This window comes from Ursus maritimus, unplaced genomic scaffold (assembly GCF_017311325.1).
Source record: "Ursus maritimus isolate PB19 unplaced genomic scaffold, ASM1731132v1 scaffold_2, whole genome shotgun sequence".
NCBI classification, from domain to species: Eukaryota; Metazoa; Chordata; class Mammalia; order Carnivora; family Ursidae; genus Ursus; species Ursus maritimus.
This window is the reverse complement of record NW_024424452.1, coordinates 68,918,132-68,935,942: the sequence shown is the minus strand read 5'-3', so window position 1 is coordinate 68,935,942 and position 17,811 is coordinate 68,918,132. Positions and strand designations below refer to the sequence as shown.

The 17,811-nt window shown below is 38.3% G+C and overlaps 1 protein-coding gene across 7 annotated transcripts in view; it reads right to left on the bottom strand.

The window, feature by feature from the left end:
- CDC42BPA (CDC42 binding protein kinase alpha) overlaps positions 1-17,811 on the bottom strand; it is a 308,490-nt gene that overhangs the window by 148,081 nt on the left and 142,598 nt on the right. For all 7 annotated transcript variants that reach the window (XM_040636100.1, XM_040636097.1, XM_040636098.1 and 4 more), the window contains exons 7-10: positions 7,249-7,449; positions 5,449-5,697; positions 3,499-3,578; positions 1,374-1,540 (exon numbers count right to left, since the gene is read on the bottom strand). In XM_040636100.1, coding sequence (XP_040492034.1) covers positions 1,374-1,540; positions 3,499-3,578; positions 5,449-5,697; positions 7,249-7,449 — 697 coding nt within the window. The remainder of the gene's footprint in view (positions 1-1,373; positions 1,541-3,498; positions 3,579-5,448; positions 5,698-7,248; positions 7,450-17,811) is intronic.

Sequence of the window (17,811 nt, the reverse complement as noted above, 5' to 3'; positions counted from 1 at the left end):
AGATGCCTGGAAGGTTGTAGTTTCAAGCACCTAAGAGCCTGGACTGCTCTGGGGGACCCTGACATTCACGGGTCAAAGAGTTCAGGAGAACTCAGGAAGTGAGACAGAATAAACCATAACTGGTTTATGAGGAAAAAGAAAACTAGGAGATTCATGAGTCCCAGAAGCCAAAAGAAGAAAGAGCTGTCAGGAGGGGGAATGGCCAAGTGGGTCAGATGCTGACAGGTGAGAAGCTGCAGCCTGGGAAGCAGGACTGCTGGACAGCCAGCCCATGGACTTGAGATCTGTGCTCATGAATCTCAGGTGGGATCAATCAGCACCCTGCTTGTCCTAAGTCCGTTACCTTCAGCCACACAGTCGCAGACGGAATGCAGGTCAACAGGGCTGGGGTTCCCGCAAGGGAGTGTGGCAGACAGAAGTCAGAGCAACAGATGTGAGGATCCAAGTTAAGGGTCTGATTACGACTGACCACGGAAGGACGGAGGGTACAAGGCACAGGGTGAGGGGGATAGAGCTGCAGGTAATGGTGGAACAGAAGGAACGTGGGAGGCACCAGAGGGAGTGAACTAGACCACTACGAACAGGAGATGATGCAGGATTTGCTTGAAATTGAGATTAGGGGCACCTGGGTGGCTCAGTTGATTAAGTGTCTGCCTTCGGCTCAGGTCATGATCCCAGGGTCCTAGGATCAAGCCCTGCATCAGGCTCCCTGCTTGGCAGGGAGCCTGCTTCTCCCTCTGCCTGCTGTTCTCCCTGCACATGCTCTCTTTCTCTGACAAATAAATAAATAAAATCTTAAAAAGAAAAAAAAGACTTTAAAAAAAGAAACTGAGATTTGTAAAGAATTCTGGATACTGTAGTCTCAACAATGGAGCTGGATGAGGTCGGGCGGAGGACAAGATCATTGGACGTGTAAGAATCCAGAGACCGAGAAGTCAGAACAGTAAGAGGTTTGCCAACCTGCATTTTATAGTCACCAAGTATCATGACAGGAGTGATGCAGAAGAGGACAGTTTGCCAGGAAGTCACACTTTCAAGGCTGAGAAAATAGGACAGCGATCCCGAGCGCTACAGTGGGATGGGAAGGGCTCCTTTCCCTTGAGCAGCCCCGTTTCCTTCTCCCCAGATGAGTTCACGGGCGCACATACGAACCCGGGGCGGGGGGGAGACGAACGCTACGTCGGGGGTGCTGTTTACCTCCTGAGTCTACATAAACAGTATCATTCTGTATTCCGCAAAGGAGTCTTCAACTGGACTTTTTCCCCTTCATACAAAAATTTCTTTTCAAGATAAAACGACCCCTCATAATAACAGTTCTTCAAACTCTGAGTCCAACTCCAAAAGGGAAGATACCATCGTTAATATATATTTACCTTGAAGCTTTCTACTCAGCTCAAGCTTCTCCTGCTCGAGGCGCTTGATTCTCCTCTCATACGCCTCGGTCGCCAGGTTGTTGTCGAGAGTCCTCTGGACACTGACATCAAGGTCCAGGGACGTGGGACCCGCTGTGACCCGTAAACAGCTCCGATCGGAAAGAACACTGAAGAAACAGAAAAACATGAGGTCATGCGGAAAAGAAAGTTTGAAGAAACAAAGAGCCTTCTGCAGTTGTCCTTTAAAAACATGGATTTTGATATCTAGCTACAGTTAGCCGTCTAGGGTGGCGGTAAAACACACTGTTTGCAAATCTCAACACAAACCTGTTTTTAGAAGCATTTTTTAAAAATGAGAAATAGTTCCAATTATCTTGAATTTCAATAACCACAACTTACAAAATGATGTTTAGTGAACACAAGGTGACCACATAAGTGCAACAATAGTCAAAGTACAGACCACGGTCCTCTTCATCAGAATTTGGACTCAAAAGTGAAATGCTTCCTTTAATTCAATATAACTTAGCGAAAAATATTTGAAGTGTTAGACATTTAGCAGTGAGCAAAACTGACACTTGCCCATGAAGAGCTTCTGTTCCCGTGATGGAGACGGAAACAAATGAGATAAGGAAATGCAATATTCAGGGCATTAGGCAATGCTGAATGCTAAGGAGAAAACATCAAGCAGGAAAGGGGAGGGCGAAGTACCGAGGGGGAAGACATAAAAATCTAGACAAAGTGGCCAGGAGGCTATCACTCAGAGAGGAACTCTGAATAAAGTCCAGAGGGAGTAACCGGGAGGGAAGAGCAGTCCAGGCAGGTGAACAGAAGTGCAAGAGCGCTGAGAAAGGAGTAGGTCTGGCACTGTCCCAGGCCAGAAAGGAGCAGTGTGTGGCTGGAGCAGAGTCGGCCAGGTTAAAAGTAGCGGGAAAGAGAAAGTGAGCCAGTCATGCAGGGTCTTGTAAGAATGTTGACTGGGATTAAGATGAGCCACTGGAGTTGGGGGACAGTGGGGATGGGTCCTGAACAGGGGAGTGACATGTTCTGACTTATCTTTTAGCAGGACCCCTCAGACGGGTTCAGAGAAATCTAAGAGCCAAGATTGCGAACATCTGATGTAGGGGTTCGGAGAGATTTTAAGCAGGAGAGAGCAGAGGGGTCTCACATTCGGGAGTCACCAGCAAATATCGGGGAGTGCACTACAGTATACGGGGAAAAGTTCCCAAGATGAAGCCGTGGGGCCCCAGGAGATCAGGAGATCAGTAGGCATCAACTGCAGAGACAGAGAAGGATTGGCCAGAAAGGTGAGAAGTCAGGCAAGTGCCCTGGAAGGTCAGAGACGGAGGTGCTGTGATGGGAAGGAGCTGGGATGCACAAGATGAGAGCAGACATGAGACAGGGTGGAATGGGAGACCCCACCGTTCATCCGCACAGGCAAGCGCTCAGGGCAGAGGGGGGCAGGTGGGACCACGCAGAAGAGCGTGTGAGAACTGTCTGCCTCAACCTGTCCGTGCAGGAGGAAGTGAGCTCATCAGGGGAGAGCGGAAGAGCAGGCACAGGCAGCAAGAAGGGTCCTGGAGGTTGGTAATCATCACCGTGGAAGGTGAGACCAGTGAGAATGGTCAGGTGCTTTTCTCTGGACGCTGTGAACGGCACGGGTACAGGCAGAAACTTGGACTGTAATGATGATGTCAACTCAGCAAAACCACGCAGGAGAACAGGAGGCAGTCAAGGAATTGAGGGGGGCACACAAGGAGTGAATGTAATCACACTCCGCTTACACTGGAGAAGGAGGACCAGGACCCGGTCCATGAAAACAGGGCTAAGATGGATGACTGGTCCTGGAGCTTGGCACCTGGATCGTATTTGTTCAAACGCAAGGGACTCTTCTGATTCCTGCCCCACTGCCGAGAGGAAGATTCTGAAATCTCTCTCTCCTCCAAACTGACTTAAGATTCTCCTAGGTTCTATTCGTTACAGGACATCTAACTTTTTCCAGCAGTAGCTTCAGCCTCTATTTTAAAATTGTCTTCACTTACAAGGCTCTCTCATGTATTTTTTTAAAACTTCAATTCATCTTAATTTGCTTTAAGTTGTCCAAATTATGTTAACTTTTCCAACTTACCAGCTACTAGTATATGTGAAACCAACAAATGGCAGGTGGTGGCCAGAAAATGCAGTATGTGTGGGTGGGGGCATCGTTTCCTGAAGGATGAAAAAACATCTGGTAAGAAATAAATAACCGTGACCTGCAGGTTGGCTTATGATATTAACTAACAATAGGAAATACATGGCTGTTCGATTTAGAAACACAGATTAAGTCTGGGGCAGATGCGCAGCGATCTAGAATCCAGACAATGAACCCTGCCGCTGTAATATTCTAATAAAATTAAACTCCAGATGGAAGTCTGACATTGACAGCACAGCGATTATTCATGTATGCATATGTGCAGATTTGCCTCGTCACTAAAAGTTATTTGTAACCCCAAATCAATATTCATAGTACTTCTGCAATCAGTCGCAGACACAGGCAAAGGAAAAAAATTTCTTTCAGCCGCCGGATGCCTAAGTTTCCAGCTGGGACTGAACAAGAAGATGCTCTGCCTTCTTGTTTCAGCTCTGATAATGACAAAAAAGTATTCCTTCCAAGGTCTGCATGGGCCATGTCTTTCACGTGTTTCTGCTTTTTATGGGTGACTGTGTTGTTTAAAATGTCCTCCAAGCAGAGTGCGGAAGGGCCATCTATACGGCTTCTAAGCCAGATGGCTGCGACGTGCCTTACAAATACGTATGCATGTCAGAGAAGCTCTGCTCAGGCCTGAGTTACACGGCTGTTGGCTGTGAACTTGCTGTTAGTTACACAACGATATATATTCAATACGGTGTCTTTACAAAGAAACATACATAAAACAAGGTTATGTACTGACTGGTTGAATGAAATGACCAGAGGCTCAGAAGAACTTAACCCTGAATGTCCCCTAGGAACAATGGTTCAATAGTCACGAACACAGCACACACAGGAACTTCATGGAACACAGAACTACCATAATCAGAATCGACTGTACTACGTATTTAATTTGGAATGACTCAAATTTCTGCTTGCAGTAAATATAATTCTTATAATAAAAACCTGATGAGGAAAGTCCATTTAATTTTATCTTGGAGGCTCAGAGAGGGAAACCTAGGAAACCCTTACCTACCTTGCACGTGCTACTTACTGAACAGTGAAAAGTGACAGAAAATCCATATACAAATTCTTAGTGCAGAATTAAAACCATAAGAAATAAAAATAACGGAAGAAAAAAATAAAGTTCAAATTAAGAAGGCTTAAAAGGCAACACCCATAAAACTCTATGTTCTTACTGTCCTAAATTGTAACAATGTGACCTAAATGTGTAGAGCAGAGGCTGATGAACCATGTGGGCCCACAAGCTGAAAGGGACCCAGTGTCCGGCCACTCTGCAGCTCTGCCACCCGCCTCAAGGGAGACTATGACGTCAGCATAGCAAGTCTGCTCTCCTACCAGGTTTGGTACTTTCAGTGGCAACACCACCGGGCACGGGTCGCTCTCAAAATGAAATCAGGCTCCTGCCAGCAGCTCTACGGCCCCAACCAGGCAGATGGAATGGGGTGGGGGAAGTTTTTAACCAAAGTTCGGTTTCTCATGAATAAATGCTTCTCAACTTATTTCCCTTGCATTAAATTGTCAAGCCCCAAAATGGTTGTTTTTGACAATTCTGTTCAGTATCGTGGAGCTTTTGAGGGAGAGATTTGCCAAACTCTTCACTGCCATCATGAAGTCCACTTCTCTAAGCATCTAATTTCTCCTCTTCCTAGGAAACCTCATGGCATAACTGATCGCATTAGTAAATATGTGAAGTTTAATTTCACTCCTGGTCATGAATAAACATGTTCACCCCAGTGAACTCTCTTAATTTTGGATATATGAGAGAATAAATACTAGAAGCCAAGGTAACCGTCTGACTGGTAACTGATAAGGAGGTCCATACAACTGCTTCATAAGCACATTAAAAAGAAAGAGAGGGACAGAACTTCTTCTCAACGTCATACTTACAGAATTCTTTAAACAATCATCATCCACATCAAAATTCGATGTATCTGTTGGGCTACTAACTTCTGGAATATAAGGTGCTTCACAGTTTCGAATATTATCCCAATCAATTCCATTGAAAAATGGGTGTTTTTTAAAGTCCTCTATTCCATTTTGACCAAGTCGGTGTTCTCTGCTGCAAATGAGCCTTCGAATAAGATCCTTAGCATTTTCAGATACATCAGTCAGTTGAGCGGGAAACTGAAACCTTTCCTAGACACAGAAAAATAGAAACAAAATATAAATCAGTATTTAACTCCCTAAGTAGGTTGATTAACATTTATTTTCTTAAAAATATATTTTAAAAATGTGTAATAAGTGTATGCTAGTGCAAAGTATTCATACAAGAGAAAAGAGCACCTTCCTAAAAACTTAATTTTATATGTGACTTAGTCACACATGCACTATAGAAAGAATAAATTAAGTGCTAAAATACCTTAAACTGCTGTCAGAATAAAGAGAACTTATTAAAAGTAGAATTTGACTCAACATTCATCAACTGATGATGTTCATATACGCCACAAACTAAGCATTAAGTAACAGGCAGACCCCTGTAAAGAACGGACCATGTACTTGACACTCGTGGAGACGATTTACTCACTTAACGCCTGTAAATCCTCACAGCAATCCTGATTTTACAGAAGAGACCCGAAGGCCCAGGGAGGTCAAGCCAGTTGCTCCCAGCCACACGACTGGTAAATGGGAGAGCTGGGATTTTGGAAGAGCAGCCTGACTCCAGAATCCGTGTTCTGAGCCACCACATCACAGCCAACGATTTCTCTCTGAAATGCTTTACGTGCTCTTTGCACCTCGGTAGCTGGCTACTCCCTATCTTCCAACTCTCCACAACTATTCAGCAGATCCTGCTTGCAGCCGGGCAGAAGAGCGCCAGCTCCGCAGAAGAGCGTGAACTGACTGACATGTACCCGAAGCTACTGCTGATAACTGTCTCACCCCCTTTTACGGGACACTCCCATTCCAGGTGTTTGCAGCTGCTCACAATCTTCTGAAACCAATCAGTCAGAATCTTCCTCTCTTTATTACAGTTTATTTCTACTTTGCTGGGAACTAAATGGATTAAGGCTCTATTAATTTCTTCCTATGGTGAATCTGGATTGTTTTCACTGTTTTGATGGTAAAGAAGACTGGAATAGATATCCTTGTACATACATCTTGGTTCAACTATTTCCTTAGGGCAGATTCCTAAAACCCTTCGAAGTTGCTCAATCCAAATTTCTAACCATCTTTAAGGCTCTAGACGCACACTTACAGACTTGTTGACAGAAAGGTTACATCAACTTAAACTCCTATCAATGTCTAGCAATGCCCATCTCATTGGGTTACTTAAAGACAGAGTATAATTTTTCTTTTTGTCTTTGCCAGGGGGAAAAAGAATATCTCAGTTTTATTTTGTTTTGCATTTATTATGGCTAAGGATAAGAATTTTTTAAATGCACTCTAGCCAAGAGTATACTTATAGTAGTAAGGATATAAATTATCTGCTTATAAACTTTGTTATTCTACGGGAGAGAACAATTTCCTATTTATTAGCATTTCTAATAAAATACGGAAGGCAAGAACTAATCATTTTATGTATAATTTATGGATTTTGATTATTCACATTTGTCAGGTCCCCTATTAGCATAGAAATTAGAATGTTCATTCTTTCTAAAGAAACATTTGCTTTTTAACTATCACATTACTTTAAATTTATCGTATGTATCATTTACCACATTCAATTCAATAATAGTAAAATATACTAACTTTATGATTCATGATTTTTCCATACGTCTCCACCAGTGATTCTGCATAAAATGGTGTTTCTCCATAAAGCATTTCGTACATACAGACCCCCAGAGACCACCAGTCACATTCAGGCCCATATCTCCCTTTCCCATCTTCCATGGCTTGAAGGATTTCAGGAGAGATATAATCTGGAGTTCCAACAGCCACCGAGGATTGGACCTGAAGAAGTTCACACATTTTTAGTAATCTACTATATTAGAAACAAGTAACAAGTTTTAATTAAAAATATTTACACTTACTCACATACACAACAGACATTATCTCAAAACAACTATAACTTTGTCATTACCTGAAATCAGCCTCCTTGTACGTATAAGTAAAATTATATGTAATCTCCATACTAGCAGTCCTCCAGATTTCATAATCCTATAGAATCTTTATTACTGCTGGTACTTCATTGACTACATTTAGGGTAACTATATGATTTGAACACCACAGCCATTAAAAACAAACTGAATATTTAGTACAGAACATTCTTATTATTGATATTATTTAAACAACACATTCATATAAATAATGGAACTAGGAAAATTCTACAATTTGTCAAAAGGAAAACATAGCCTGAAAAAAACAGGCCAATTCTTATGAGTAATCTGGAAATTATTTTAAAACACTTTAATTGAAACCTTAGGAAATAAGTATTAACAATGTACTGCAAGCTACTTATTAATTTATAAAATTACAAAGGTTTCAAACATACTCTTCAAAAAATAAAGTCCCAGTAGAGAAAAATAGTTGGGCATATAATTATGGCAAGTTACATCTAAATGAGAAAATAGTCACCATAAATGGTCCTGGCCACACATCTTATAAGGTACTCTGAAGTAAAAGAAAATTGTTTCTTTGTACATTTTAAAGAAGCATATCAAAAAAGAACATTATCAAGGTAGAATAATGGTGAATATCCTGGATTTTCTAGGAAAAAAAAATCATTCTTAGTCATCATTAGAATAGACTTTCTCTTTGATAATACTGAGATAAGGTAACTTGAAAACTCTTGCACTGTGAACTCTTAAAAATACATATAAATGAGCTCTTAAGAAAAAAAAAAGAGGGACGCCTGGGTGGCTCAGCTGGTTAAGCAACTGCCTTCAGCTTGGGTCATGATCCCAGAGTCCTGAGATTGAGACCCATGTCAGGCTCTCTGCTGAGAAGAACACCTGATGCTCCCTCTCCCTGCCTCTCCCCCACATGTGCTGTCAAATAAATAAATAAAATCTTTAAAAAAATATCTTAGGAGCTGGTAATCAAGAAATGTTTGAGAACCAGTGTGATAAGCATTATAGTAGGAGTGGAGTTCGGGAATGTTGGTTTTCATTTTCTAGGTACTTGGATTTTAATATATCCATGAGGATAAGAGGACAGTCCTCAGCTTATATGAGGTTTGAAGCAAGAGGCCACCCCATATAACAGCCTTTACTCCAAAGCGTACATTGTAAGTGAAAAGGTGAATTATAAAAATCTGCCACTCGACAGAGAAAGATACTTAGTCTATCTTGACTGTGGCTGAAATGTGAAGAAACACTGCTCCTCCCGAAATTCATCCCTTTCAGCCACATGGCACCAATAGTGCGTATTCTACATCACAGGGCTTCTCTGGTCCAGAAGTCCTCAACCAAGGAACTGGCAAAAGTATGGGCACCACATGAGGTGCACCCCAAAAACCTGGCATAACAAATTCAAAAGTACTACTATTCAAAATTCACTATTTTACACGATACATGATCAAACCTGGCCGCATAAAATTCTCACACATAAAAGCCCACTGAAGATGAGCTCACAATCCAAAAATACAAACTAAATGAGGAAACAGTGCATTGCAAACCAAAAGTCAGAAATTGAAGCAATATAATTAGACCCATAACAATGATCAATTCTACACTTCATGAAATAAGTACGTTTAAAAGGATTAAAGATGATTTAAAAAGTAAAATCATAAGAAAAGAAAGAGATTTAAAAAGTGAAATGAAATCCTAGTAATGGGGGGAAAAAACCCAAAAAGCTAATCCTTGAAATAAAAAAAGTGAATAGGTAAAATATATGAAAAATTATTAATACCAGATCCACTTCTACACACACTGCAGTTAAACTGCAGAGTACCAAAGGCAAAGAGATCTTCAAAACAGGAAAGAATGTAGGGAGGTTGCCTACAACTGACTGACAGTGATTGAGTACTGACAAGTCAGAAGAAAACGGACTTGTATCTTCAAAGTAACAAGACAAAATAATTGTCACCTAATTATGATACACGAATGGGGGTTAAATATAGACATTTTCACACAAAGGATGAGTGAATTTTTTTTATCTTTTAGATAAACATAAGGATGCACTTCAGGAAACAAGAAATTTAACCCATATGGAATAATGTGATAGTAAAAGCAACTGTGAACAAAGGTATTAGTAAACTTTAACATATATACACTCATTAACTGGATAAAATAATGACACAGAGGAAGAGGACGAAGAGGCGTAGGAAAAAGAGAAGGAGAAACGGAGGTGACAGAGGGCAAGCAACAACTATTTAAAGGTTGAAAAATCAGACGGAACAAAAATACCAGAAAACAGTAGCATGTTATCAAGGGAACAATTAGGATTCAAGTGGTCGAAGTTTCTTGTTTTCTCATCTTTATTTCTTACTTACTTTTTAATTATTATTTTTAATTGTGGTAAAATACCCATAGCATAGAATTTACCCTTACAACCATTTCCAAGCACTCGTTCCGGTGGCATGAAGTACATTCACACTGCGGTTCAACCATCACCACTATCCTTCTCCAGAACTCTTTTCATCTTGCAAAACCGAAACTCTGCATCCATTACGCACTAACTGCCCCCTGCCCACCTCCTGCCCCACCCCGGGCCCTGACAACCACCACTGTGCTTTCTGAGTCTGACTACCATGAAATCATACAATATTTGACATGTCGTGTCTGGCTTAAATCACTTAACGTAACATTTTCAAGGCTTATCCATGTTGTATCGTGTTAAAATTTCCTTCTTTTTAAGACTGAATAATACTCCATTGTATGTAAATACTACATTTTCTTTATCCATCCATCTGCTGATGGACACCTTGGTTACTTAAATCTCTTGGATATTGTGGGTACTATGAATGCAGGTGTACAAATACCTCTGAGTCCCTGCTTTCAATTCTGTGAAGTATATACCCAGAAGTGGAATTGCTGGATCATACAGTAATTCTATTTCTAAGTTTCTGAAGAACTGCCATACTGTTTATCAGAGCGGCTATAGCATTTTGCACTTTACATTCCCTCCAACAGGGCACAAGTTTTCCGATTTCTTCACATCTTCATCAGCACTTCTTATTTTCTATTTTATTGTGGGATTTTAAAAAATGTTTTTAACAGTACCACTTAACAGGTGTGAGTAGTATCTTTGATTTGCATTTCCTTAATGACGAGGGATGTTGAGCTTGTTGGCCATTTGTATATCTTCTTCGGAGAAATGTCTATTCAAGTACATCACTCATTTTGAATTGAGTTGTTATTGAGTTGTAGAAGTTCTTCACATATTCTGGATAATTAGCCCCTAATCAGACATATGATTTTCAACTATTTTCTCCCATTCCATTGGTTGCCTTTTCACTAAGATGACTGTGTACTCCAATGCACAGAAATTTTTAAAGGTGATACAATTCTGTTTATCTATTTTTCCTTTTGCTGCCTGTTGTTTGGTGTCATATCCAAGAAATCCTTGCCAAATCCAATGTCATAAAGATTTCCCCTATGTTTTCTTCTAAGAGTTTTATAGTTTCAGCTTTTGATATTCAGGTCTTTGATTCATTTTTAGTTAATTTTCGTATATAAGATAAACTGAGTTTCTTGTTTGGCTTAGGAAAATAGTGGAGAAATTGACTCTAGACTTTAGGTAAACCTTAAAAGTTAAAAATTTAAAGAAAACATTAAAATATTTGAAATAGAATGTATAGCTTCCAAAGAAGAAAATAAAAAGAGAAATTAAACTACACTTGACCATGCCAACAGCAGGCAAAAAAAAAAAAGGGGAGGGGGAGCATGCATGTAAACAAACAAGCAAAATCTATAGTAAATAGCACAAGATCAGATACTAAGAATAAATACAAATATATTGATCATCATGAAATTTATAAATGGATTAAATTTACCTATTAAAAGACAGCATCATCACACTGGGTGACAAATAAAACCAAAATGAAGAAATATTTTTAAAAATTAGCAATAATCTGTTTAAAGGGGATATACCTAAACACAGGACACAGAAAGGTTAAAAGTAAAAGAATGGAAAAGATACATCAGGCAGATGTTAAAAGAAAATTAAGGTAGCTATATTTCTATCAGTTAAAAGAGACTCTAAAGGCAAAATCATTATTAAAATTTTTAAAAATTCATTAATATAATTGTAAAAGAAAATACCCTGGAATAGCAATTCTGAATAATATACCTAACAACACAGCTACAAAAGGGTTGTGAAAACATTGATGATTACAAGGAAAAATTAATAAATTCAGTATCATAAGACTTTTAAAATAACAGATACATCAGAAAGAAGTAAAACTGGTAAGAATTATAAAAAATTTGAACAACAAATTAACAACTTCAATCTCATGGGCCCACATAGAAACTTGCATCCAGAAATTAAAGAGTGTATTATTTTCAAACAAATAACATTATAAAAACTAGCCTGTTAGAAAGCAAGAGCAAATCTTGACAAATGCCAGAAAAAAATGGTATCAAATAGACCCATTCTCCAGTAAAATAAAACTAGAAATAAAAAATAAATAAGTAAACACTATACTAAAGATATTAAAAGGCACATATCTAAATAATCAATGGTCCACAGAAGTATTCTAACCAAAGCTGAAAAATATTTAGAACTGAAAAATAGTAAAATGCTCTATAGATCAAAACTGATGAAGGAAAAGAAAAGCACAAGCAAACAACATTAGGATTGAAAAAACAACAAAACTACACAGGTAACAGAGATTATAAAGCTAGGAAGAGTGCAATATAAACGTTACATAACAAAATTGAAAACTCAGAGAAAATGACAATCTTCATAGAAAAAAAATATAACTTACCAAAACTGACTCAGGAAGAAATAGAAAACCAAAGAGACCTATAACCATTAAAAAATGTGAATCAATAGTATAAAATCTACCTGGAAAACAAACCAAAAAAACAAGAGGAAAACAAAACCAAACCGAGGCAAAGGTGATTTAAAAGTGAGTTCTACCAATTTCATAAGACTATTTCTTATGAATCCCTGTACTATATAAACTGTTCTAAAGCCAAAATTGGTAAGTGGAGAGGATACAACTACTTCCCTGTCCATTTATAAGGCTAAGATAACCCAAATACAAAAATCAGACAAGAACGATTTGAGAAAGAAAATCATACTGCAATAACAGAATGGTCAATCTCAAGTATGAATCTCAGGTTAATAATCCAATATAAGATATTAGCAGAGTCAATTCAGCAATTTGTTCAAAAATATCAATACATCTTCATGATTGAGTTATGTTTGGCCAAAGAATGGAGGATTTAACATTAGACAATCTATGTCATTCATCAGTTGAACAGATTAAAGGAAAAACACCCTAATATCATCATCTCAATGGATGCAGAAAAGTGATTTGATTACAACAATAACAACCATAACAACACATTCTTATGCTAATAAGAAACAGAAATTTCATCATAAGGAACAGAAATTTCCTTAATCTTGTAAAGAATATCTACCAAAGCTTACAGCAAACATCACACTTAATTTGAAACTACAGAAAAAACACCATTAGCATCAAGAACAAGGCAAAGCAGCTCCCTATTACCATACCTATTTAATAATGCACTGAAGGTCACTGATTGCGTGGGGGGGGGTGCGAGACATAGCATATGTAAGCATTTGTTAAAGACAAAACCTAAAGCTGATCATTATTTGTGGATTATATGATTGTCTATGTACAAAACCTAGAAGAATCTACAAATCATTTTGAACTAATAAAAAAATTAGTGAGCTTGCTAATTTCAAGATGAGTATACAAAAATCAACCACGGTCCTAAACAAAAGCAACAAGCTATTAAACTGAAAAACTGTAAAAGTTATCAGTTATAATGCTCTACACCCCAAAAATTCAGTGTGCCTAGGAACAAATTTAACAAATAAAGGTAATGGATTTATAGTGAACAGGATTATAAAACTTCAATAACAGACATAAAAGAAAACCTAAAACAATGGAGAGAGACACCATGTTTGTGGAAGGGATGATTCCATGTGATAGACATTAATTTCCCCAAAATTAACCTCTAAATTCAATGCAGGTCTACAAGCTTCCATTTCTGAAGGGGTATTTCTATGTTTGCACATGTATGTATATAAACCAATAATATAATCCTAACAATCATATGGAAAAACAAGTGGCCAAGAATATCCAAGACAATCTTAGAAGAAGAATTATAGCAGCACATCCCTCCCAGAAACTGACTTCTTATAAAGACGTAGTGATTAAGATAACATAGTTTCAACTCATATGTGAGAGCCAAAAAGCAAGATGAGACTTGATTTGGAAAGTCACAAAATATGGGAAAGGCTAAAATTGACGCAGCTGCCCAGATGATAAATGACCCATACAAAAGTTATATAATCATAACATTTCAGAACACTGGGGAAAAAACAGAATATCCTAAATGCTTCTAGAAAAGGGGCCGGGAAGGTTATAACAGAAGAATTGAGATTTAAAATGGCACCAGATGTCTGAACAGTAAATTAGAAGATAATGCAATGCCTGCTAAATTCTAAGAAAAATCATCTCATATCTATAATATTATACCCAAACAAATTATCAATCAAGTACGAGGGTAGCAGTGAAAGCATTTTTCACATGTGCAAGATTATAAAATATTTACTTCCATTAGAACCCTTCTCGGGAGCTACTATCAGATGAAGAGAATGCCAGACATGGACCTAGGAAACAGGATCCCCTGCTAGACTGCCGTGCAGTGAATCCCATGATGAAGAGTAGGGTAGTCCTGGCTTGACAGTGCTACAACAGGCCAGCACAATAGTCTGGATGAGAAGGGAGAAAGCAAGACTCAAGTGAAGCTCTCTCCAAAGGTAAAAGGGAACCACTAGGTTACTTAATGTGTCTGGGAGAGAAAGGAATTATGGGTTGGAAAGTTTGGGGATGAACTGGTGAGAGTTATATAGAAAACAAGGCAAAGTGGTCACTTACACCAAGGACAACAAAAAGATGTTCAAGAAAAGAACTGAATTAAAATAAAACGCATGGCAAAACTATGAATAATATTTGTATAGAATCATAAAGAATTGAGCAGGATTTAAGGAAAGACTTACACTAGGAAGATAGAAAGTGTATGGGAAGATAGAAAGTGTAGATGGTAGGAAATTAACGGGTAATACCTAGAACGAAAGAATCAAAAGACAGTAGCTCAAGTATAACAAGAAATAGGTAAGTAAAGGAAGCGAAAGAACAAGCAGCCAGAAGTCTCTAGGTGTCTACCTCTAGCAAAAGAGATTTGGAGGCAGAAAGAATGGGACAAAGGAATGCAGTTTTTATGACAAGTCTTCTTAAAACATATACAGATCACTTCGATTTAAAAAAAAATGGAAATAAGTAAAAAGGCTTGTTCATTATAATTTTCTAAATGGAGGATAAACATGCTAGTATATCCAGGAAAATTATTTTGAGATCCTCAGTGAAGAACGAACAACTAGGAAGACACAGCAGGGTTTCAAAGAATAAATTTGATCGTGGGTAACTCATACAGACAGAAACAGTCCTCACTGCATTCTGGAATGCACAGGGATTTGGAAGGCTGCCTATCAGACTCCAGGAGAAGAGCCCCAGCTATGAGTCTAAGGGGCATACGACCTGCAGGACTCAGGAAACGCTAGCTCTTCCCCTGGAATTCTTCTTCAGTGTAGTGCTCTGCTCTCCAGAATTCTGATCCAAAACTTCCTGATGCCACAGCTTCCCTGACTTGAATCTGCGTCTTCTCAACTCAGCAAGTTCTCCCTTCTAATGTCATACCTGCCATTATCAGCTGCCACTTCATGCTTCACAGAGACGCAGAGGTCCTTGAGCAGTGCAGTTCCATAGACATACTCTACATTGTGTTACTGCCCTCAGAATTTTTATTTCTACAAATATCATAATCCCACATGACAGTGTGATTATTCTCGCTCTTCACACTCATCAGATGGCTTTTATGTAAATTTTGAAGAAAAGATGAATTTTTTTCTTTGTCCTACAGATCTTGTTTATCATATCTGATATTTTTTATCCTATCAATCTAAGTATCCAAATGGTATAATTTCCTTTGAACTAAAGGACATTCTTTAGGACACAGGCCTGCTGGAGATTAATCTCTTTCATTTAACTGAAAATGTCTTTTATTCACCTTCATTTTGAGGAATATTTTTGCTTAACATAGAATTCTTGGTTTACAGATTTCTTCCTCTTTCAGCACTTTAAAGATATTATTTCTGATGAGATACCTATGGTTATTCTTACCATCGTCCCAAAGTATGTAACATGTTTTTAATTCTGGCTGCTTTCCATTTTTTTCCCTTACCTTTAATTTTCAGTTTAATTTTGGACAGGTGTGGTTCCTTTGAACCTTGAGGTACAGTAAAATTCTTACATTTGTGTTCTTCATCGTATTTGGTAAATTTGAGCCATCAATCCTACAAATTCTTTCTGCTCCTGTCTCACTCCCTTCTCCTTCTGGTATTCTGATCATGTGGATCCCTGAGCCTGAATTTATCTTGCTTCAATCTTTTCCTTTCTGTTCTTCAGAGTGGATCATCACTATTGACCTGTCTTCAAACTCACTAGCACTTTCTCCTCTCATCTCTAATCTGCCATTACCCTCCTCCTGTGAGTTTTTTATTTCTATTACTACACCTTTCAAGTTCTAAAAAGGTCCATTTGATTTCTTTTCCTGATGAGATTCCTCATCTGAGACATTTTTAAGACTATATTTTGATTCTTTAGATATATTTAATTTAAAAAACACGTTTATGATAGCTTCATTACATTTCTGTCTGCTAAGTCCAACATCTGTGCTATCGAAGTTCATACTGACTACTTTTATTTTTTAAGTCTGTATCACAATCCCTATCCTATCCCCACTTTTGTTTGGTCTAGTGATTTCTGATTGAATGTTAGTCATTGACAGAAAGATATTATAGAGAGTATGGACTCTGTTATCTTCCACTGAAGATGTTAATTACTATTGAAGCAGATAAAAAAAAATACCACTTGATCTCCTCAAACAAAGGTAAGCTTACGATTACAATCTTTGGGGGCAGATTTGTAGAAACTCTAAAATTCATCTCAATCCCCTTGACTTGGAGGACCACTCTCAAACTCAATGAATTTTATCAGGACTTGGATTTAGACTGTTCGACAGATTTGGAGTAAGTCTTATATGTTATAAAGGTGTTAAAGAGCTCCTGGGGCCAAAATTCCAGTGTCCCCATGTACTGTCTCTTCTCCAGCACTGCTTGATCTCCAGTAACCTGTTCAATTTTAAGATGCACAGAATCTATTTTTGGTACCTCTTCTGTCTTATACTGCATAAGCCCAACCTTCAGGAGATAGCCACATTGGGATACTTTAGGTCCTCTCTCTGAACAACTCCCTCCTCTCCAATATTAAGCACTACAAACTAACTCAACTAACTCACCTCTGATGTCTTCCTCCTCAGCTCTGTAGGACTGCTACCCTCAGCTCTAACTCTAGGTTTCTGCATCAGGGCCTGCAAACTGTCCCCATCCTGGGAAACTGTAAGGTACATCTCATGAATTCATTTCTCTCAAAGATCACAGTCTTATGCTGCTTGCTGTCCACTGCCTGAAAATAGTTGTCCCAAATATTATGTACAATTTTACATTTTTTTTATAGTGAGAGGACAATTTGGTACCAATTACTCCTTTCATCATGGCCAGAGGCAGAAGTCATATAATCTTTCTTTTTTTTTTTTTTAAGTTTATCTCTTTAGGATAATTTTTCACAAGTCAAATTACTGGTCCAAAATAATATGACATTTTCATGGCCTTTGGAATATATTATACTGAACAGCTCTCCAAAATAGTTTCTGCCAAGTGAAATTACATATACTTGTACCTCTGCTATACAGATAGGAAACTGAAGTACAAACAAACAAAACAAAACAAAACAGGGAATAAAATTGGGGCATATAAACTTTTAAGTTTGTATGTGGGACCTAGGGTTAGTAGAAGTAAACCAAATGGGAATGTGAAACTAAATCCACACAGAGGATGGTCTGATGAAAGCATTCATTTGTTGGATATTGTCCCTCAAAAAATCTAGACAACTAGGAAAGAAAGATAAAAAAAATAATAAAATAAAGGTGAAGAAGGGGTCACATTTTCTTCTTCCATGTGGGACTTATTTCATTCACCTCTCTAAAATTGTGAAAATATTTCAAGTACAATAATAAACAGTTCAGCTAAAGAAAAAAAACAAATGAGGTTCTC